We start from the raw sequence: 24,731 nt of genomic DNA, 5'->3' as shown, positions 1-24,731 counted from the left end.
AATCTAATATTATCAAACCAAGAAACTAGCAATGAACCATTTGGAATGGCATGGCGACCAGTACTAAACTAACCTTAAAGCCCTGCTTTCAATCTGCTGGACCAAAAAATTGTGATGTTTGACAACAAAGCATTTTCCTTGCATCATTTTTCACTGCGTCCCTGAATGTTTCACTTGTAGAATGCTTTCCAAAACCTGTCCTAGTTGCAATGCTTCCTTGAGGTCTCAGCTTTTTAACCCATGCTGGTTATCTTTGCAAATAAATTAAAGACTGTGCTAATCAATTAAATAATGATAACACCTGCAAGCTCCTCTCCAACTCACACATCTTTCTTTATCAAGCCTGAATCTAAATCAGGGAACTCTCCTTTCAAAAACTCTGTGGAAGAACCTTCATCAAAAAGATTACAGAGGTTAAAAAGAGTCACCAACAACCCACATATCAAAGGCAAGCAGGGTTAGCCATAAAGTATTCATTTTGCCATAATATGGCTGCTCTCACATTGGGCTGCAATGAAAATAAAGTGACCAAGTAAATAACTAAAATGTGCACAGAACACAAAATAATTCCCATTGGGTGCATTCCATTTAATAGATGCAGATGAGTTGAGCACAATCCCCATTCTCATATTCAGGGGAAATTAAATGTTACCTTCATTGAGTTGAAACCATAAAAATGCAAGCTACATTTAATTCACTGTAATTTGAAATAGAGGAAGTGAAAGAAAGATAAGATTGAGGGATAGAAAGGAAAAGTAAAAACACTTTAAATTTAAAATCTGCAGAAATAATTGCAAGCTCAAGTCTCCAAACTTTTAAAAGTAAAATTTTAGTGCCAGACTACTTAGATGCTAACAAACAAGATCTGTAATGAGACAGAAACATGGAAGTCCAAAAGGTCCAGTTAAATTATTTTTAAAATCTTTCTTATGGTGTAACTAGTAGACATGCACAAATTCCCAACTATTATGTATATAATCTTCACATATTTAATCACAAATCTTTCAGCAAGGTACTGTATTACAAAGCTAATGGGAGATCACAAAAACTCACATGGTAATAATATCCTGATTGCTGATCTGCAGACTCAGTTCTTCACTGTCCAATTTACTCAGACAAGTAAAACAAGAACCTAAATGTTATCCCATGTAAACTTTGGGGCCTTGTTTCATGCAGCATTCAATTTGACTGACATTCGCCAAATTCTGCTGCAGGTCTTTTTGAGTGACCAATGGCAGTCAGTATGATCTTTTGATTTTTTTCCCTCCCCAAAAATAGACTTTAATCACAACAAATTATTTACAAAAAAGAAAACAGTTCAGTCTTTTCACACCCATAGTGTCAATCATATCTATACATTCCCATCAATGTACATTGTTACATTTGATCTCTAAGCACACCATTACTACCCCTGTGGCACCACGTTGCTTCTCCCCCCCCCCCCCCCCCCGCCCCTCTGTTCTTCAGTTTGATCTCTTCTCATGATGTGAGCACATGCATTCTCCAGTAGTTGCTGGACAGAAACTTTACCTGGAGTGTGGGCTAATTGTTAACTATTTTTAGTTTTAGGGTTTCAGTTAAGGTTGTAGCACACCCTGGCTACATTTTAGGGTTTCAGTTAAGGTTGTAGCACACCCTGACTACATTTTAGGGTTTCAGTTAAGGTTGTAGCACACCCTGGCTACATTTTAGGGTTTCAGTTAAGGTTGTAGCACACCCTGACTACATTTTAGGGTTTCAGTTAAGGTTGTAGCACACCCTGACTACATTTTAGGGTTTCAGTTAAGGTTGTAGCACACCCTGACTACATTTTAGGGTTTCAGTTAAGGTTGTAGCACACCCTGGCTACATTTTAGGGTTTCAGTTAAGGTTGTAGCACACCCTGACTACATTTGGTTAATTCTGCTGGGTTTCTTTCACACTGACCATTGCATCATTCTTTGAAAGCAATTCTAAACACTTACAAATACATGGGTCACACATCAGTTAAAAGGACTGCGAACCTGCATCATCTCATATTTCAGTTGACTGATTCCGGCCCTCTCACTTTTTGTTGCTCCAGTGTGATCCACATCATGGATAGAAATAAATTTCCTTGTAGAATGATCAACTATGGAAAAACAACAAGGTTTGCTGCTCCATAAATGGCATTAGCTTGATTACTGTTTTGTCTGAAAATAGTTTCTGATTATTTTAAACAGAACGATAGAGATAAAGATGGAGTATCACCTGCCAATAAAGGTTGGACTCCAGCCACCCATTAGTACACACCTTACTGTTGCCTTATTTGAATGGTTCAGCACCATTGTTGGGCGGACGTCCAGCTCAGAGCAATATAAATGCCAACATGTGCGAAAATTCTCTCTTTCTGCCTTTGTCCTGGCTACTGTGACATTACTGGAAGAAGTCATAAGATGTGTACTAATCTTAGCTGAGCCATGTGTGGTGAATGTCTGCCAAGCTGCCTGTCTCCCCCCTCTGGCGAGCCTTGCTGTACTAATATTGGCTGTGCATTATCTCTACCGTTAAGGACACTCCCCTTGGGTATAACTGTGTATGCACCTATTGTCTTTCATTATTGTACCATGAGTTTCTGCTAATAAAAGCCATGATTATTGTATGACCACATCATCTTTGTCTACTTCATCGTGGTACTGCAATAGATCAGTGTTTGCAGGGAGCCACATCCTCATTTGCACAGGGAATTGGGCGTGTGTTTGGAAGACCTTGTCTGTGAATGGGTACATGTGGTAGCATAAACAGTCAGTGGTAGCAAGGATCTTGTACTCAATGTGCCTGCTTACACCGTTATAGTTTTTGTCTCATACCTTGCAGAAGAAGGTGGCCACTGGTATCGGAGTCTAACCTGAATTTAATGTGAATGCCTATATAGCTACTGTATTAAGTAATGAAAGTGATTAAGTATCATTTGACCTCTTCCTGTTTGATTCCATGTGTATAATAAAGTTATCTTTAATTGCAACACTTGTGTCTTGACTTGTCTCTCTGTGAACCCACTGAACCTAATACTATTCCCAACACAATAAAAGGCTTGCAAGAGCTCAAAGGAACATATATTGTGATACAGAAAAATCAAAAAATTGTATAATGCTTTAATTTCATTTTATGAGTTATTTCCTATCTCAATAGTATGTGCAATGGCTGAACAGAAATGGCCATTTGAAACTCAATGACTGACAGACATTTAGAGAGATTAAACGTTTCTAGAATTTCTTCATGTGCCCTTCCTTCATGTGCCTTAAATGATTCATTAATCATCAAAAATGCTAAATACAAATTGGATTGCACTCTCTGAAAGGGAAGGTGTATAATGATTTCATGTATAAATTGAATTCAAAATTATAGCCAGCAGGTCAGACAACCACATTTTAAAACATTTTGTTAAAATATGGTGTGAGACCTGGGGAGGCTCTGGGCTGAAAAGAGGATTGTCACTGAGGACACCTTTAAAACAGAATGAACTTGTACCCATGACTTTGAACAATAACATTTTGGAAACCTGGTATCATAAGGGTATACAATGTGTGGAAGATTGTTACGTGAAAGGACTTTTCATGTCATTTGAACAGCTGAAGAAGAAATATGACTTGTCCAATAATACCTTTTCTGTTACCTTCGGTTATGATCCTTCCTTAGGTTCAATTTGAGCCCTGAAATGACTCTATTGGGACTCACTCAAAAGGAGAAATTACTCCATAAAGGAAATGTACATGTTTATTTCTAGAATGTACTTTTTTTATTGACGAGTGAGAGCCCAAAACCAGGTTTGCATACATCTAGGGTCAGATGGGAGTCAGACCTAGACACAATAATTGACGAACAATTCCGGTGAGATCTATGTCAGTGAAGTATATTGGCTACTATCAGTGCCAGGTACAGATTGCCACTACCCTTCATTCGAATGGACCAATTAAAATGGAAATATATACAAGACAATAAATGTCTCCCTCTGGCCCAATTAATCTTCCCACACAGGAAAAATCAAATGTCTTAATAATTTTGAGGACCTCAATATATTAATGAAACTCATCAAAAAACAACTGATCTCCTTGGGAACTTTTTCAAGCATCTAGGTATCTCCTCCCCTGGAGGAATCTAGAACCAGTCAATGTTCCAGGTAAAACCATATCACTCCTTGATACAAGGAAAGTACTGTAATTCTAATTATATGTTTAAATAGACATCACAATTCATCCCAGGACAGTATCACACACTGGTAAAACTTTCATAGGAGAATGGCAAGCACAAAAGGCATCAGAAAAATTTTGTTAGTTAATCAAATCAGATTAATATTTTTCCTAATTTATAATTTAATTCATGTTAAAGAATGGTAGACAAATCTACTTGGACTCAAATCACTGCCGATCTATTTGTTAGGAGGCCATTCAGCTATCAGGTCCTTGCCATCTCCCAGCCAGAACAATTTCATCATTCTCATTTCTCCTCTCATTTTTTCTTTGAAGTTTAACCATATGTTTAACCAGTTTACAGCACAGAAACAGGTCATATCGGCCTTTCGAGTCCGTGCCAGTTCACATGAACCACTCCACTAGTTTCCTCCTCCCACACTCTGCCCATATCCCTCCAACCCCCTCATATCCATGTACACATCCAACCTTCCCTTAAATGACATAAAGGACCCTGCTGGAACTATCTTTTCTGGAAGATCATTCCATTCGGCCACCACTCTCTGAGTGACGAAGCATCCTCTAACATTTCTCCTAAAGTTTTGCCCCCTTACGCTTTACTCAGTCCTGCAACATATTTCTCTCTCATGTGCCCATGTTGTTTCAGAAAGACCCTTTTTAATGGTACCTTCCTTCAACAGGTCATTTTACTGAGCAGTAACTATTACCTTGAATTAGTACATTTCAATTATGTTATGATCACATATATAGTGGCAAAAGAGTTTATTAAATTTAAAAAAAACTAACCATTTTCCTCAACTGAAAATTCTTTTCCACTCAGGACATGGTGAAGAAGTGTCTTCAGATCAGAGGGTCTCACAGACATCAAGCTTTCAGTTGCTGCTTCACCTAAGTCAATGGATAAAATTGGTAAAGGCAAAAACCATTGAGGTGTGATTAGGCAAACCAAATCCTGGAGTCTTTGGATGTTGCAGAATATTAATATTGCACAGGTCATTCCATTTCTGGAGTACTATATATAATTAAAGCTCTCGAAGAAAATGTATACAAACATTGATAGATTGCCAAAGGTCCAGAGTATTGTATGGTATAAGTTATGAGAAAAAAATGTGTTTCTAACAAAAAAGGTACTTAGGGCATTGCAGGTGCAACAAGAGATTAATTAAGACATTTTGTGTTCAACCTTGAAGGAGAGGTTTATTATTGTTATTAATAATTTAAATAAATAAATAGATGACATTGAAAATGCAATTTGTCCATCTGTTTGAGAGTCAGTGTATCTTTGTTCACAAAGAAAAAGCCAGATTTAGAAAATTCATAAAAATAAATGATGCAGGAATAGTACAATGTTGCCACCAATTTGCATTATAATGGAGGGAGTTACAGTTCAGATAGTATAGCTGCATTTTTGTAACAAGTCAATACATTTGTCTTTTAAAAAAAATTAACTCCTTCACCCTGACAGTGTCAAATCTCTAGAACTTTCTACCCAAGAAGGCTGTGGAGATATTGTCACTGAATATATTCATGACATATAGATTTTTAGATTTTAAGGAAACCAAAGGATAATGTGGAGGAAAATAGTGCTGAGTTAAAAGATCAGCCATGATGGTGCAGAATGGGGCCAAATGACCTTCTTCTACTTGTATTTTTGAGTTGCAGTATTTAAAAGAAAATATGGATAAGAAATTTTTATTTAGAAACTACAGCAGAGGTTTACTTGACTGACAAAAAATATATGGCTCGACACCAGATCGGAGCAACAACAAAAAAAATGCAAAAACTGTTGGAGGAACTCAGCAAATTGGGCAGCATCCATGAAGGGAAATGGACAGTCAACATTTCTGGTTGAAACCCCACTTGACTGAAAAAAGAGAAGGAAATATGAAAGAGAGGGGCGAGTTGGTAATCAGCGAGCAGGAGAGTGGAAAATGAAGATGCAGGTGGAGGAGCAAGAGGGAAGACGTTATGATAGGTGGAAACTGACAGGGGGGGGTGAGAAGGGGGAATAATGACAAAAGGCAAATGGAGATGGAGATGAAGCAGGAGGGAAGGAGGGAGGATGAAGGTGCTGAAAGAAGAAGATGAGTAGAACCCATTAATTTTCCTCCATAAAAACTACCCGATCTGCTGAGTTCCTCCAGCAGTTTGCTTTTTTGTTCCTTATTCCTGCATCGGTAGAATTTCACTTTTGGGATATGACTGAAAAATTTCTCCTTTCAGGAAAGGGGATCACATCTGGAGTAAGAAAAGCCAAAGATTTCCTTCCTGCTCCACAAAGAAAATAGAATTCTTACTTTTTTCCTCTTCTACGAGTAGTTTGTCAACTGTAGGCATGTCCAAACTAGATGAAACATTAGGAGTATATAGAAAGATGGGAGTCTTCATTCTCTGAGGTGATGTTCATGTTATCCACCATCTTTTTTTCATAGTCCAGTTACAAATACAGCAACAGAATTTGAACGCACACATTTAAAGGCAGTTTGTTTTACCCACTGTTGCTTCTGAGAAACCTTACCTGAACACTTGAGACAATTGGCCATTTCAGTTGCCATGACTTGAATAATTAATCCAATTCGGAGTCGAAACATTTCAGCAAAGAGAATGGGTTCTGTCCTCGCATACATTGCTAGATAAACCATGACTTCCTATCAGAGCATAAAAGATCGTGCGTCTCAATTAAAGTTTCAAAATTTGTTCAATTTTCCTATCATTTCAAAATTGGACCACTTCCCTATAATTTCTCTAAGGTCCGCCAAATTTACTTCATTCCTCAAGTATTTATCCAATGCTCCTTTGAAATAAATACTGAACCTGTTCCCTCAATCTTGTCACATAGCTCATTCTAGATCATTACTTTTTTTAATCCCCATCTCTGCTCTGGAACCTTTTACCAACTACCTTCAATCAAGGGAAAAAGAGCCTACCCTTATTTACTTTCCAAAAACGCTTTGAGATCTCCTTTATTATATCTCTCCTGAACCTTTCCTATAGTATAATTCTAAGTTCATTGGTCTCCTCACATGAGCCTATTGTATATTGCGTTCCACCAATAACGCATTTTTTTTCTTACAGATAATAAATTCCAAAAGGGAAATACTACTTTTTAGAATTCTGACAAAAAAAAGTCACAAAAATTAAACAAGATAGAAAAAAAAAAGCGAGGTTCAAGAGTTCCTGCCTGGCACTTCAAATGATACTTAACCCCCATTCCTAATGACAAAGAAAAGCTATAAACGCAAGATTATATTTCTTTCACGGCTTGGATTCACGATGTGTCATTACACTCCTTCTTAAGCTTTCACCTTTATTTCAATTAAACTTGCAATGTCATGAATCTGGGGATCAATTCAATATTTCCACCTCTGCAAAAAAACACACAACAATCTCTACTGCAGTGAGGCATCTTTAATTTAATTTATGCTCACTGGGGACATAAAAGAGTAGAATAGTTTTGTTATTTTACTGTATTCAGAAAATATTCAACCTTTTTTTTTTCCGGAGCTTAGTTATAAAAGGGTTGACTGCCACCTGAAGTTAAACAAGAAATAGCAAATGCAGAGGTTGAGTAATAATGCCCAAAAATATTGGAAAAACGTGGAGTTTTCCAGCATTTGTTGGACTGCTATTTGTACTGGATTGTGATCCCTTAAGCTCTCGTGACTAGCCGTCATTCATGTGGAGTTCCTGACATGCAATGGAAAGGTTGTGAGGTTCATTGGTTTAGGAATGTATTTGCTGTTTTATTTCTGTATTGGTGTACCTATAGTTTTATTAAAAGTGTTACTTGTAATTTTAGTGGTGTTTCATTTTTAATCCAGATTTGTTGAAGTGTTCTTTCCCCATCATTGATCAAATTTATTGGAACCTGTTTGTACTGATATACCTACTATGCCAAAAAAATGTTATATTACAAACATGTTCCAAAGAGTTGGACTTGATATAATAATTCTATTCCATTTCCACAGTTGCAAAATGCTTATCGCAATGTTAACTTTCATTTCATATTTCAAGTACGCACATTTTCTTTGCTTTTCCATTGGTGCATTCAACAATGGAATCCAGTAACAATGAGAGAAAAAAAAAGTCATTACATCTGAAAAGTATACAAATACAGGGTTTTAAACTGGATAATTTTTCTGCTGCATGAACCAACCTGCGTGAGGATGAACAAACTGTTATTGTGTTCACTAGCTTCTTCAATCAGTTTTGTAAGTTCGTCAGAGGGCAATGGTCTAATGCAAAGCAAAAGCATAAATTAATGTAAAAATGATCTCAACTCATGACCTGACATTCAGTGTTTAATAAAGTACTCACGCTGAAATTGTTCTCTCACGTGGTTCAGGAGGAAGGCCAACTGTCAGATGCTTTTGATGTGACAAGAGGGTTGTACAAGCCTATGAAAAAAATATTAGAATCTACCAATAATACAGTTAAAATAATCACAGATCAGGTAATCCACAAATGTGATATCCTTGTAATCAAACAACCATGCAACATTTATTACCCAGGCTGACCCATGAAGAGTAGTAATTTAAACCTAAAAAGAAGTTTTTAATTATAAGAACTGCTACTCAAATCCTTTTTTATATGATAAGAGAAAAGGAGAATTGCGAGCAGCAGAAAGTAGAACACAATATACAGTAAATAGATGTAAAGACTCAATGTGCCATCATGAAAAACTTCTCATAAACCCGTAAATTAAAAAGTTCATCACCTTGAGGTACACAGACATTTTGATAGCACAGTTAAAGGGGTACATGATACTGCAACAGATTTATGGCAACCAGATAAGTTATACATTCAGTGCCATATACATTAAGCATTGTGTAGTTTAATATTGCAGTATTAAATGTTTATCTACCTCATCAAGTTCTTCAACCTTTTTATGTAGCATACCAGAAATATAACGGATTAGTCCCCAGTCCTGTTCATTACCAGCTTTTATATACAGCTCCATTAGGAGGTCACGGACACTCACATCAGGATGATCATCTTGCTGCATATTCCAATCAATACCCCTGTTCATTAGAACAGATAAGTGTTAAAAATGAAACAGAAAAGACAATCAAACCACATATTATTCACAATCTTTAAATAAAACCAACATTTTTTTTTAAAAAAAAGAATGGTCTTACTTCAGGATATAGATTAAACGGATTATTTCAACCTGTTCTTGCAAGCTTGAACACTTTTTCAATAATTCCATTAAGGCTTTGCAATCTACTTCACCAGATACATCTTTAGGCAAGTTTTCTGTGATCATTGACAAAAACTAGGACAGAAAAGACCAAATTACTCAGATTATTTAACTATTTTAGACATGCAAATAAGTCAAGCTCAACTAATTTGTGCACTGCATGATACTGAAGTAATAATCAGATTTCAAAAGTTTATAATCACACACTGGCAAGTTTTGTGTTGTAAACTTATAATTGATATTTGAAATAAAAATCGCAAATGGTTCCAAATCAGGAAAGAGAGGCTGCCATTCCTATTTAGTTTCTTTCTCACTGCACAGTATATCCTCAACATCAACAAAGCCAGGTGTTGATTTGGACTTTAGGAAGGAGAGGCTGAAGGACCATCCCCACTTTCATCATGAGGACAAGTGATTGAAAGAGTTAGTTGCTTCAAGTTCCTGAGTATTTACATACAGAAGGATCGCTTCTGAAGCCAATATAGATGCATCTGTGAAGACGACACACTGATGCCTCAACTTTCCAAGTTTGAAGAGATCCAGTAGGTCATTAAATACTTTGTCACAGAAGGCTGCAGAAAATGGCAGATATTGCCATGTCCATCCCAGGCACTAGCCTCCCAGCCATTGAAGGCATCCAGGAAGCACTGCCTCAAGAAGGAAGTAGAACCAATAAGACAGATCTGTGATGTTGAAGCCTATGGTACGCTAAGGTAGCAGCAAGCATGCACAAAACTCAAAAGACCATACAACAGGCTTTATTCCAATAAAAGTCTGAACACCAGTTCATGCCTTGGTGGCTTCCGTGTGACTGGCTCAGGAGGGGCCAACTCAGGTTTATATTCAGGTCGGCTGATTGACAGCTGGCATGGTGGAGTCAATCCCTTAGTTGGTCTTCCTGCAGGTACAGAGATTGCCCCCTGCAGTAGGCTGGTAGTCATATCACCACATTCACCCCCTTCTTAAAACTGTCCGGTGGGAGGGGGGGGGCAGGTGTAAAATGGTGCCGGGTGGTATTTACAAATTTAGGCAACAGTAGACCACCCACAGAACTAGACTTAAGGGTAGATTTTATTTTTTATTTATTTCAAAGAACTACCGATACATGACGCCAAAATCAGATCAATTTACATTAGTTTTCCAGTACTCCCACGCTGCACCCTCCTGCAACTGTATTTGAATAGAAAATAAAATATCCTGAAGTGTATGGGTTACCTGTACTTACCTGCATTATGATTACAATTGTTGGAATTAACGCTATAATGACAATTGGGTACATAGTTACAGATAGAAGGCAAGCAATGACAGGCATGCGTGTTTCCCTGGTGCTGGCACAGGCAGAATGGTTCCAGCTATGTGGGGATTATGGGTAATGAAGACAGCCTGAGCAGACCTGTTTTTTTTTATTTCAGTAAATAGGTGAAAGCCAATCAATAGGAGCATTAAAAGCTACAAGTTTTTCCAATTTTAAAATACTTTTAATATTGTGGCTTAGTTCCTTTCGGCATTGTTAAAGTAACATTTCTATTGCTGTATCTCTTGTTTCTAACGTTGTTTTATTGGCCCCTCTTAGCTTCCAGGCCCCTAGGCTTCAGTCTACCAGCCTAATGGTTAATCCACCACTGGACACAGAGCAATGTATTAATTTTACATGTCAAAAAAAATGCTTTGTAAACCAAGAACTTGTATCCTAAAAAGGTTAAAAAAATCTATAAATTGAACCTTTCCAAATCAAGAAGTACCTGCAGACCAAAAAACAAACAATCTGCTGTAAGAGTTCAGCAACTTAAAGCAATATCAATGGGAGAGGAAGGAATTAACAACATTTCAGTTCAAAACTCTTTATCAACACCGACAAAATCTGTTTTGTTCAGTTCCTCAGCCACAAATGAGGCAAAAAGAAAGTGACCAGGTTACAAAATGTTCTTCAAATCTGAAGTGTATCGGAAGTGAACAGCATTTAAACATCAAAGTGAAACACAAAAGTCTGCAGATGCTGTGATTGTAGCAAAAACACAAAAATGCTGAAGGAACTCAGCAGGTCACACAGCATCTATTGGAGGTAAAAATATAAAAAAACAATGTTTCAGGCTGAGCCCTTCTTTAAGGTTTGAGCAAAAAGCAGGCAAGTTCCTGAACAAAGAGGGAAGAAAGGGCAAGAATAGTGTGAACTGATTGGCGGGGGGGGGGGGGGGGGGGAGGGGGGATGGGGGGTTGTGAAAATGTGGAGTTGCTATCTCTTTGCCCTCATACTTTGAAGGACTCAGGCCCAAAATCAAAGTGTCGGAGACTTTCATATTTCACTCCTTCAATCAGAGGTCTGCCTACATTTTTCTAACACCTTGAAGAAGGGCTCAGGCCCAAAACATTACCTCCTATGGACACAACATGACCTGCTGAGTTCCTCCAGCATTTTTGTGTTTTTATTTAAGATCAGGACAAGCAGAGGAAATACGCACGCACGCACGCTAACTACACACAATTAGAAGGGTTGATCTTAATCCATTTGATTGATGGAAAATGAAATAATAATTGCTAAGAATTCAAATTATTCTCACCATTTGTGAATTTAAACTGCAAATTAGCAAGGTGCACACTTCAAGTTCTTTTCTTTCCCTTTATCACTGCCTGCCCTTGCAAAAATGCTTCCCATTACCTAACTGCAAGCATGCTGTTCTGTCATACAGCTTGGAGAATGTGCTGACCGTCACACACTGATTCTCACTCATCACATTTTCTACCAAAATCTTCATCATTTTTCTCCGCTCACCAGATCCTACCATTCACGACAGGCAATTCAGAATGGATAAGCAATATGAAAGGAAATGAGGTACTGGAGGGAATGCACATGGGCACACAGAACATGCAAACTTCCCAAGTTGGCAAGGTAGAGGGGGTATGGGAAAGAGGATGGGGTGGGGAGGGGCGGGGTGAACGGGCGGGAGAGGCATCACAAATAAAGAAAAATATATTTTGCTCAATTAATTATTACCTCTGGACTAGCTGGTTTTGAGGATCCAGATATAAAATTAAGTCTGTAATGTGATTCAGTTAACAAGCTGTTGGGTAGATATAAAGAGACATCTACAACACAAAAGAAAAATACATTTGAAATAACACATGCTATTCAGAACAAATATTGTTCAAATAAAGAGCCATCAAATAACGTTGCTCTAAATTCAAGTAGGTTGAACATGCAAATATGGGATATTGGGCTGGATTATGCTTGATCTATTGCACACCTTGCATTTATTCCCTATTCAATTTCTCACACCTACAGTATTTTTTTTGTGATTCAATGGAACCAATCAAATGATTTCTCACTGCAGGCTTTCTCATCTGTGACTAGCAACAGTTGAGGGTTCGAAGATCCATCTCCCAGACAAATAAGCCAAAAATTTAAAATTCAACTATAAAGTTATAAACACATCTGATGTAAATTAATCAAAAAGCAAGGTTTAAATACTTACCTTTTCCATTCAGGTATGTCACTCCATTGAAGAGAATTGAAGAGTTAATGTAAAGCTGAGGCGCCAGAAGTCAATAGTGCTCAGGGTATTTGTGATAAGCTGTTGGATTCAGTGCTGAGTTCAGCAGCAGAGTGCAAGCCAGATGGCCTCCAGCTCACTTTGTACTTCAATGATGCAACATTGGGTACAGGAATCAGGACCAAACTCACTGGTGACTCACTAATGCCAATAGAAATCAGGAGTTTGCTTGTGAAATGGTGTTTGCTTCAGAAACATTTTGCAATAGTAAAGCCTGTATAACAAGAAGTGAAAGTGCTGGTGAAACCCAGCCAGTCACTCAGCATCTGTAGGAAGTGAAGGGCAACTAATGTTTTGGGCCTGAGGCCTTTGACGAGTTATGAGCAAAAAGCAGACAGGTGAGAGAGGGGGAGGAAAGAGGTAGGGGGAAGGGCCAAGGGAAGGAGCTCATGTTAACTGGTGAGAGGTCATATGTAGAAATAGATTGGTAGAGGTGAAAAAGAGCTGAGGAACTGGGGAGGGGATAGCTCTCTGAATGGAGAGGGAAGGAAGAGGATGGGGAGCTGGAGGAAAGGAGACAGGGAGGGAGAGAGAGAGAGAGAGAGAGAGAGAGAGAGAGAGAGAGAGAGAGAGAGAGAGAGAGAGACTCAGGGAAGAGTGTGATTTAAAAAGCCAAAGAAGTAAATTTTAATGCTGGCTGGTTGGAGTCCCGAAATGGAATATGGAAAATGAAATATGAGGTGTCGTTCCTCCAAATGCAGGTAGCCTTGGTTCGACAGTGCACGAGGCCATGGGAAGTCAGTGTGGGAATGGTGCATGGAATTAAAATGGTTGGCCACTGGCAGATCCCTGTTATTGCAGCAGATAGAGCAAAGATGCAAAAAAAAAATGGCATCCCAGCCTGCTTCCAGTATTTCCAATGTAGAGGAGCATACAGCCAGTATTTCCAATGTTCTGGAGACGACAGCCAGTATTTCCAATGTACTGGAGTCTACAGCCAGTATTTCCAATGTAGAGGAGCCTACAACCAGTATTTCCAATGTAGAGGAGCTTGCTTCCAGTATTTTCAATATAGAGGAGCCTGCTTCCAGTACTTCAATGTAGAGGAGCCTACAGCCAGTATTTCCAATGTTGAGGAGCCTACAGCCAGTATTTCCAATGTTGAGGAGCCTACAGCCAGTATTTCCAATGTAGAGGACCCTACAGCGGGAGCATTGGCATAAGTGTGAATTGGAAAAAATAAGTTTGCAGTTGCAACAAATGACAAGGAGGCAAATGAAATGTTGGCCTTCATCGATAGAGTGATTGAATTTAAGAGCAGGGAAGTTCTGCTGCATCTGGTCTTACTTGATTAAAAAGTATACTGTCTTTTGACGCAGTGCAGAGCAGGTTCACCAGATTGATTCTGAGGTAAGAGGGTTATCCTACAAGGAGAGATCGAGTCACTTGGGACCATACTGGCTGGAATTCAGAAAAGTGAGAAGGGATCTTATAGAAACATGAAATTATGAAAGGGATAGATAAGATAGTGACAAGAAAGTTGTTTTCACTGGATGGTGAGACTAGAACGAGGGAACACAGCCTTAATATTCAGGGGAGTAGATTTAGGATGGAGATGAGGAGGAACTGCTTTTCCCAAGGAGAGTACACCATCTATAGAATTCTCTACACTCAGAAGCAGTTGAGCTGCCCTTTTAAATATAATTAAGACACAGTTGGATAGATTTTTGTACAATGGGGAATTAAGGGCATTGGAGAAAAGACAGGAAAGAGGAGCTATTTTCCATGCCAAGATCATCCATGATCTTATCAAATGGCAGAGCAGACGAGACGGGCCAAATAGTCCACTCTTGGTCCTATTTCTTTTGTTATTATTACATGACAGAAATAGTCCAAGAAATTTAAAGATTGGAACAATTCATTACAAAATAGAGAGCAAAAATAATAAGCAGTTAAATAAAATGAATTCAAATTTCTTGACATACCAATATCATTTTAGCATTTCAACTAAAATTATTGCAAGAACCTTGCAAAAGTTGCCAAAAAATATAAATTTCTTATTTGGAAAAAAAAGGTTCAAGCTCTTGAAGATCACAGAATTATCTATAAAACTGTTTAAAACATGGAGTGATAGTTACAAAAAAAAACTGAACTTCTTTCTAGCTGCAAATCAAAACTGGGGGGAGAAACAGCAGGACATGAGGAAAAAGGAGACAACTTCAACACATCCCAAATAAAGGTGAGTCAAAAAGACAATGGAATCTGGAAGAAAGATGCTGAGAAGGCCCAATGCCCTTCATCCCTGAGAAACTGGAGCAAAGCACATCATCACCATAAGACTAGTATAAGTGCAGCATCCCTGCCTTTAGGAGATGAGCAGTAGCAAAGCACAGAGAAGCTGTCAATTCACGGAGTAACAAACGTGAAGACACAAATCAAAAGGAGGGAGCAACTCTGATCGGGAGTCATCCAAGACTTCTCCCAATAACATCACCTTCAGCACAGTACAACTCACCCCCATGAGAATCAAGACCCATACTTCAGCTTTGGGGAAGTACAGCATTTTTTGAACATCACAGGTATACAATGTAATTGGCTGTTGTGATCCAACTTTAACCATATGTTTGCAATGCAATAGATTTAAAGATTACATTAACATGCAAAGCTGTTGAAAGCATGATGCAATTAGGTAGCATAGCGGCTACTGCAATACTACTTTAGTGCCAGTGATATGGGTTCAAATCTGGCACTGCCTGTAAGGAGTTTGTACATTTTCCTCATGTCTTAGTGGGTTTCCTCTGGGTGTTGAAGTTTCCTCCCACCACCCAAAACACACAGGACTGTAGGTTAATTTGGGTGCAACTGGGTTTAAGTGGCCGGAATCTACTTCTACTGTCTGACACAAGCTCAGTAACTGGCTACATCAGCAAGTGCATTGAGGATGTCACTGAGATCAAATGCTTCACAACCAGGGTTAACCAGAAACCATGGTTGGATGCAGAAGTCAGGGCCCTCCTCAGAGCTCGTGAAGCTGCCTTCAGGGCAGGGCTGAATTCTCCCATGCAATGCAGAAGGCAAAGCAGGGGTACACACAGAAGATCCACAGATAGCTGTCCAACACGAGGTGCAGGTGGCAAGGGATCAAGACTATAACAGATCATAACTCAACCTTTGAATTAAAGACAATGACAATTCCCTTCTGGGCAGACAGATCATATTCCATGCAAAGTTCGATGAGAAGAACAGGAGGATACCGAAAAAAGCTCCGTATGCCCCTGCATAACGGAGACTGAGATGAATATAACCCAATCCAAGGTGAGCCCACACAAGGCAGCAGGACCAGACAACATACCGGTTGGGAACTGAAGGACTGCACAGTCCAAATTACGGAGGTTTTTGCAGACATCTTCAACATGTCACTCCTGCAGGTTTTAAGACAGCCACCATCATCCTGGTACCAAAGAGGACGACAGTAACAGCCTCAATGACTACCGCACCATGAAACTGACCTCCACCAGAGATGCTGAACCCATATCAATTTGCCTACAGAAGAAATTATTCCACTGTGGTCTTCTTCCTTCACTTTATCCTGACTCATCTGGAGAACAATGCCAGGCTGTTGTTCATTAACTTCAGCTTGGAATTTAATGTAATCATTCCCCAGAGGCTAGTGGAGAAGCTGTCCTTGCTGGAACTTAACACCTCTCTCTGTAACTGGATTCCGAACTTCCTAACAGAAAGACCACAGTCTGTCTGGGTCAGGAGTGGAACATTGAGCACCGTCACAGTGAGCAAACGGGAACCACAGGGCTGTAATGCTCAGCCCATTCCTGTTCATGCTACTAACCCACATCACCAGATTCAACTCCAACTTAGTCATCAAGTTTGCTGATGACATAACAGTAGGTGGCCTCTTCAGCAACAACGAGGTACACTACAGAGAAGAGGAGGAAAATCTCGTGATATGGTGCGAGAATAACAATCATAGACTCAACGTGGACAAGACAATGGAGATGATTGTGGTCTTCAGGAGGACCAGGAATGACCATCCACCATTACACATCAATAACTCAGTAGTGGAGAGAGTAAAGAGCACCTAGTTCCTTGGAGTCCATTTAAAATTCACCTGTCACGGACACACATCTCTTCACTTGACAGGAAAGCGCAACAGTGACTCTGCATTTCCTTACAAGTGCGAAAATGCATCACAGTGTGGTAAGGTTGCTATAGAGAATTGGATCAGAGGTCTATCCACAGGTCTGTAAGAGTGGCAGAGAGAATCTTTCCACCAACCCCCCACCCACCCCCCCACCCCACCCCCCCATCAACATGATCTACTGGGATCGTTGTCTGAACAGGGCATGCAAAATCGTTGAGGACCCCTATCACCCTGCGCACAGCATCTTTCAACTACTCCCATCAGGAAAGAGATACAGGGGTATCAGAGCCAGCACCATCAGGGTGAGAAACAGCTTCTTTCCATAAGCAGCGAGAATCCTGAACAACCAAAGGAACTGCTTATACTGACCACCCAAGACTCTAATATGTGTCATCAGGTTGTACTTGTGTAACCATATAATAAACTTAAAAGTTGAACTTGAACTCAAGGTCTGATCAACCGAAGTCACACCAATGATCTTCTCAAACTATTTCTTCCTCCAGGTTGATTAATCTTGATAGGCTAGCAGTAGTTTATGGAAGTTGAACAGGAGAGAAGTAATTCTAGAAAATCTCAAGAATTAGAGAGATTGAAAACCATGATGCTCCTCTTAGATTACCAGCAAACATCAAATGGTGCTTCATCCTCAGTGTTCAAGAAATAAAGAATCAGAGAAATGTGCTGCTCAGAAAAGCATGCAGAATCTGCTACTGATGTAATTAATGGGAATCTGTGTCAAAGAGAAAATTCAATCCTTGTTTCTGATTTGGAATTCTCTAAAATTATCTTCCAACCCACAGATCTCAAAACAGCAAGATCTGGGTGGATATGTTTGGATTTCACTATAAGCCTTAGCAGGGAAAGATTGAAGATCCTTAATAGTTCAGGCTCCGAGGATATTCCTGAGCTATCCTAGTCTCTAAGGATGCCGATCTCAGAGGTCTCTTGGTGGAACTGGATAACTCGGAAATGCTGGTATTAATATCATCAGCCTCATCTACAAGTGAAAAGGCAAAGAAAGAATAAATCAAAAGTTGGTGATCCATATCAAGATTAATGCAGATGACAAACTCCTTCCGCAGGCTGAAGCCAATCAAGTTAAGTTTTCTCGGGGATTGGTGACTCACCTATCTCATTCCTACCTGGAATGTCTCCAGATTTATATTGGACAGGATAGTGGACAATTGTTTGGTTAGCTTGGTCTCAGAAAACATATTTGATGGAATATTGCACATGTACATGAAAGGTGTGCTCTCCAAACCAGGGAATGGGAAGAAAATCAGGGGCACACTGTGTGGGCATCAGTGAAATTCCCCATCAAATCTGCTGTTGCACAAGATTGCCCACTTTATTCTTCCTTGATTTTGTTGGATCATGCCTTTCCCAAATTCAGAGGAAGGATGTGAGCAAAGTGATGTTGACCCTCAGCAACAAAGATGCTTGTCAAAAGCTCCTGATAAGTGCTCTATTTTCTGATTGGATCAATGAACATTATAATTAGTTTCAACTGCCATTTGGGGTAAGAGCTAGCTGCAGCAGAAGCAAGGCTGTATTCTTTGGCAAATGTCCGACCAACCCTTTGTTTTCTTCACCATCATGTCCAGCAACTTGAAGGTATTGGTAACGCAGTTTGGAAGTGCCAGGGCATGCAGCAAGAAGCAGAATTATGACTTCCCCTTCAGTGCAGGAAAGAACCTCATCATCACGGCATATGTATACCTGTAACACTGATGGGGAGTTCAAGCATCTATCAACTTCGACAGAAGTCTTTCTTTCAGTAGTTTTATTAGTGTCTATTTGCACCTATCAGCTCATTCCAGACATCTCCGGGGCCCTTTACCAATTGTCTGACCATGAGACCCACCAGCCCACCCCTCCCAGCAATCTACAAATGCTGATTAACCAACCACTTATCTGACCAAACCTGCCAAAGGTAACCACTTTTTCAGTCCACTAATTCCTTAGATGCTTGCCTGATGAAGCTTTCATCCTTTGGCATCAATCTCCTAATCTCAGAACAAAGATGTAATAATGAGGTTAAGCAATAGGTTGTCCGTAATTCCCATCACTGTGTATTGTATGCTGATTTACATCCCAAGCATGGGGGACTGCAATACAATTCCCTGAAATGCATACTCAGATGCCAAACACATTTACAACAATTACAGCACATAAAAATGAACTTTATATTAAAATATTTAATTAGAAATTGAAAACTTTGTAAAAGACTTCAATTGCTATAAGGCATTGAAACAGAAAGGATCCTTTCCCCCAAATCCACATTTATTGAACCAATTATTACCCAGCTCATTACATATACACCTTGCTTAATCTGTACAATAGCTTGAGGTTTCAAGCTCGTCTTAAAGCCATAAGAGAAAATTCTTTAAATAAAAAGATACCAAACTAACTTCGGATGTCAAGTTCTTTTGCTTTATGTGCCAGAGACACAATGTCCCGGGTTGCGTGAGCAGCGGCACGGAATCGATGCAGGCCCATTTTCTTTTGAGGTAATAGCACAGAAGATTTTGATGGCTTCTTCTCAAGCAGTTGGTTTAAGTATACAGTTAACTCATCTCGGTGTTCTGTTGTGGTAATGAAGAACTCAAACTTAATAAGAACTTCTGATATATATCAAGGACAATATGAATACTGCCACACAAAGATTCATAAAGGCAAGCAAGCACAGAGTGGGAGCTCTAATTTTCCCCCAATGTATGCACAAGAAATAAACATTTGGCTGCAACCATGTAAAGATTTTCCCAATCAAGGATGAAAAGGCAGGAAACAAATGCGCATACTACAAAAGTAGAAGGAAATGCTAGGTCATCAAGTTGTACACAGTTTTTGATGAGGCTGCAAACATTTACTTCATCAAGAAAAGCAACATGGACTTCTTGATCCCAAACACAAGCTGAAGAAATACACAATGGTCTAATTTTATGGGAGCAATGGTGGCAAAAGTACTTGTCTTTTCTGTTCAAAATTAGCAAGAACTGATAGGAACAGTCAGGATCAAACTTTGAAATACAAAAAAAATTGCTGGCAGCAGTTCAATGTGAACATGCAGGCTGCACTGTGGAGAAGCTACATGGAGTTCAATAAGGAAGCAAGAACTTGGGTTAGTTGTTTTAGGAGCTTAGAAACATTACAGCACAGAAAACAGGCTCTTTAGCCCTTCTAGTCTGTGCCGAACTATTATTCTGCCTTGTCCCACTGACCTACATCCAGTCCATATCCCTCCACCTCTCCTATCATATACCTGTAAAAATTTGTCTTAAATGTTAAAATTGAGCCCTCATTCACCTCTTCAGCTGGCAGCTCGTTCCACACTCCCACCACTCTTAGTGTAAGGAAATTCTCCTTAATGTTCCCCTGAATCTTTCCCCTTTTACCCTTAAACTACATCCTCTGGTTTGTATCTAACTTAACCTCAGTTAAACAAGGCTACTTGTAATTACTCTAACCATAGTATCATTTTATATACTATCAAATCTTCTCTCATTCTTCTACAATACAGGGAATAAAGTCCTAACCTATTTAAGCTTTTCCTGTAACTCAGTTCCTCAAGTCCCGGCAACATCCTAGTAAATCTCTGCATTCTTTGAATGTTATTGATATCCTTCCTGTAGTTAGGCAACCAATACTGCACACAGTACAAATTTGGCCTCACTAATGTCTCTTTACCATAACATCCTAACTCCTATGATTTGTGAAGACCAATGCACCAAAAGCTCTCTTTATGACTCTCTCATTCAATTACGCTACTTTTAGGGAATTATTTATCTGAATTCACAGATGCCTCTGTTCTACTGCACTTCTCTGTGCCTGACCATTGACCATTGACTTGTCCTTCAAAAATGCAACACCTCACATTTGTCTGCACTAAATTCAACCTGCCAATTTGCAGCCCCCTTTTTCAGGTGGTCCAGATCCCCCTGAAAGCTTTAAAGCGTTCCTCACTGCCTTCGACATCTCCAATCTTTGTGCCATCTGCAAACATGTTGGTGCAAAATGTCCATATCATCATCCAAAACATTAATATAGATGACAAATAGCAATGGATGTAGACAAATAACAATTGATGGAGAACACTAGTCACAGGCCTCCAGTCAAAGAAGCAATCATCCACCACTACTCTCTGGCTTCTACTATAAAGCCAATGTTGAATCTAGTTTACTACCATGAATACTGAGCAATTAAACCTTCCATGCAGGACCTTATCAAAAGCCTTACTAAAGTCCATGGAGACCACATCCACAGCCTTTCCTTCATCAATGTTCTTTATAACATCATTGAAAAATTCTAAAAGATTTGTAAAACATGACCTACCGTGCATAAAGCCATGTTGACTATGCATAATCAGTCCCTGACTATCAAAGTGCTTGTAATCTGTTCTCTAGAACACCTTCCAATAACTTTCTCACAACTGATGACAGGCTCACTGGCCTATAATTTCCTGGGTTATTTTTGAGCCTTTTTTAAACAATAGGACAATATGAGCTACCCTCCAATCCTTGAGCACCTTACCAGTGACTAAGGACATGTTAAATGTATCTGCCAAGGCCCCTGCAATTTCTGCACTAGCCTCCCTCAAGGTCCAAGAGAATACCTTGTCATGCCTTGGGGATTTATCCACCTTTATTTGCTTTAAGACAGCAAGCTTCTCTTTCTCTTTGTTCTGTATAGGTTCCATGACTTCACTGTTCTTTTGCCTCACTCCCCTAGACACTGTGCCAGATTCCTGAGCACATCTCTTCTGACTCCATACATAGTAGGTCACTTTGATCTTCAAGGGGACTAATTTTGTCCCTTATTCTCCTTTTACTCCTAATATGCTGGAGAAGCTCTTGTCTGCTAAACTGAACTCATGTCTTCTTTTAGCTCTCCTGGTTTCCCTCATTTATTCCTGCGTGTTTACTTATTTGATCCTTGTTCCCTGTACATTCTATACACCTCTCTCTTCTTTTTTACCAGATCCCCACTATCCCTTTAAAACCAAGGCTCCTTATGCCTGTTACTTTGCCTTTAATCCTTGCAGGAACATACAAACTCTGCATTCTTAAAATTTCACCTTTGAAGGTTTCCCACTTACCGAGCACATCTTTGCCAATAAACAACCTGTTCCAATCCACACTTTCTAGATCCTTTCTCATTTTGTCAAAATTGGCTTTCTCCAATTGAGAATCTCAACCCAAGGACCAGACCTATCCTTATCCATAATTAACTTGAAACTAATGGCATTATGATCACTGAACCCAAAGTGTTCTCCGACACGTTTCTGTCACTTCTCCCATTTCATTTCCTAATAGGATATCCAGTATTGCATTCTCAATATATTGATTTAGAAAACTTTCCTGAATACATTTGACAAACTCAAAGCCATGGCAATATAGGAGTCCCAGTCAATATATGAAAAGTTAAAATCACCTATCACTATTTTCTGCTGCTGTCTGCTCTCTCCCTGCAGATTTTCCACTCCAATTCTCACCAACTATTGTGTAGTCTATCATACAATCCCATTAATGTGGTCATACCTTTCCCATTCCTCAGCTCCATTCATATAGCCTCAGTGGACAAGCCTTCTTATTTGTCCTGCCAGAGCACAGCTGTGAGATTTTCCCTGATGAGCAATGCCACTCCTCCCCTTTCATCCCTCTTGCTATATCGTATCTGAAATAATGGAACTCTGGAACCTTGAGCTCTCAGTCCTGCCCCTTCTGCAACCAAGTTTCACTAATGGCCACAAAGCCATATTTCCACATGCCAATCCAGTCTCTAAGCTCACCTGCCTTTCCTATAATACCCCTTGCATTGAAATAGATGCACCTGAGAACATTATTTCTATCATACACAACCTTTTATTTCTGTCTTTATATGCAGTCTTTACATCATCTTTTTCCTCCTCCACTCCACTATCTGCTCTGGCACTCTGGTTCCCATTCCCTTGCAAATCTAGCTTAAATCCCTTGGAGCAGCACTAGCAGACTTGAGACTTTCACTTGACCAATTTAATTAGCTATGGAATCACCAAGTTTTTACTTCTCAACTGATTCCAGAATGATTGAATGTTTCATCTTAGAATCTAAGGAATGTATGGACATCAGGCAAGGAGATTACATTGTGGCTGTAATTCATCTCACTGAAAAATAATCACCTGTCAATGTTGACACCTGCATACAACTTTGGAAGGGCCCAACCAGCTGTCAGTGTTTCATATATTGTACTTCAGCATGAGTCTTCAGGAGAATAAAGGAGAGAGAGGAATGCAAAAAAATTCGAGAAGATGTTCAAACCAAAATGAATGTTTTTAAATGCACAGATTGTCTGAATCCAAATGTAATGTATCACAACATCGACACTTTCCTTTCCTCCAAACCTTGCAAATGCAGAAAAAAACAAAACTAAATGTTCAAACTTAATTGCAGTTATATGAATGCAAATTAAAGGATAAGGCAAGGAAGGCAAAAGGAGGAAATCAGGCGGCACTTTTAAACCCAAGAAAGTTGTGAACTCTGATTCTGATATATTAAAGGTAAGTTCGCACTGTATTCTCAAAATGTCTTTCAGATGAGAAGTTATGATGTGAAACATTAATTGTAAATTAATTCCACTTTTGGGATCTCAGTAAGAACTGTGTACATCTTTGCTTATTTCAAGAGTAGAGAAAAGCAAAGGGCAGAAAAATTATGCAAACAATACATTTTGCAAAAAAAAATGACAGCTTGAAACACATCATCTCAACAATAAGCTGAGAATAACATTTTCCTGATACATTTGTATGTTAAGAACCTGAGTAAGTAATAAATGGCAAGGCTTCAAAAGAGGACACTGAATATCATGCATCTGACATAAAAAAACACTTAGAACAAAGCCAATAACTTCAAGCAAAGCAAGAAGCAAAATTATTGTCTTATCCACATATTCTTTCTTAAAAACAGACCAACTCAATGCCATGCCACATTAAAAAAAAAGCAATGATAAAAAGCCTGCTGACTCCAACCACACACAAAATGAAGAATCACCTTGGGGTAATGATGATGAGGATTTTCACAGCCCAGACAATAAATATTCATTCAATTTGGCACAATGAGAGAATGGGTAATTCATTCCATTTCACAAAACTGAATTGCATGATTTCAAAACAATTCATTAATAAAGGAAAAAGGATAGTATTGGCTATATCTTACATATATTATGCCAAACCATTTTTATTCTTCAATTTTGTACAATTCACATCTATTTCTCCCTTTCCATCAGTGTGGGATCTGTCTCATAACAGACTGTGGCCCTGAGATCCAGTGGACAGATTTTTGGAGCACTTATGGAAACAACATTGACAAATATAGAAGTAAAACTTTCCTGAACACTGAGGTTTAACACAAAGGTCTTATTTTAAAAGCAACACTTCTTTCAGAAAACAGCTAGAGAGGGGGACACTTGGAGGGGGCAGGGTTAATTGGAACATTGATGATGGCTGGGTGGTGAAAGTCACCAGACAGTGCAAGACTGGCATTTGGTTGTTTGGGGGGAGTGGGAGAGGTAGGCAGCGGGAGAGGGAGCGGTAAGAGATGAAATGGAGATGTGATGATGAGGACTGGCATGGAAATTAAAGGTATACCTTGAAAACGTCTGTCCTGTGGTTGAAGCAATGTTGTAAATGTAACTGCTAGGTACCTAAAAGTTGAGAAACCCAGGAAACAATTTAAAAATAG

General features: G+C 39.2%; 1 protein-coding gene across 4 annotated transcripts in view; it reads right to left on the bottom strand.

Annotated features, from left to right (window-relative positions):
* Nucleotides 1-24,731, bottom strand: part of LOC138740550 (phosphorylase b kinase regulatory subunit alpha, skeletal muscle isoform-like) — a 96,180-nt gene that overhangs the window by 13,561 nt on the left and 57,888 nt on the right. For 3 of the 4 annotated variants that reach the window (XM_069893376.1, XM_069893377.1, XM_069893379.1), the window contains exons 19-27: nucleotides 19,428-19,601; nucleotides 12,362-12,453; nucleotides 9,308-9,444; nucleotides 9,034-9,190; nucleotides 8,487-8,566; nucleotides 8,326-8,404; nucleotides 6,688-6,817; nucleotides 4,956-5,057; nucleotides 2,004-2,110 (exon numbers count right to left, since the gene is read on the bottom strand). In XM_069893376.1, coding sequence (XP_069749477.1) covers nucleotides 2,004-2,110; nucleotides 4,956-5,057; nucleotides 6,688-6,817; nucleotides 8,326-8,404; nucleotides 8,487-8,566; nucleotides 9,034-9,190; nucleotides 9,308-9,444; nucleotides 12,362-12,453; nucleotides 19,428-19,601 — 1,058 coding nt within the window. The remainder of the gene's footprint in view (nucleotides 1-2,003; nucleotides 2,111-4,955; nucleotides 5,058-6,687; nucleotides 6,818-8,325; nucleotides 8,405-8,486; nucleotides 8,567-9,033; nucleotides 9,191-9,307; nucleotides 9,445-12,361; nucleotides 12,454-19,427; nucleotides 19,602-24,731) is intronic. The other variant, XM_069893378.1, reaches the window with a different exon arrangement.

The sequence above is a fragment of the Narcine bancroftii genome, chromosome 8 (assembly GCF_036971445.1).
Source record: "Narcine bancroftii isolate sNarBan1 chromosome 8, sNarBan1.hap1, whole genome shotgun sequence".
Classification (NCBI taxonomy): domain Eukaryota; kingdom Metazoa; phylum Chordata; class Chondrichthyes; order Torpediniformes; family Narcinidae; genus Narcine; species Narcine bancroftii.
The sequence above is the reverse complement of the archived record's forward strand: the minus strand, read 5'-3'. Positions and strand labels throughout refer to the sequence as shown.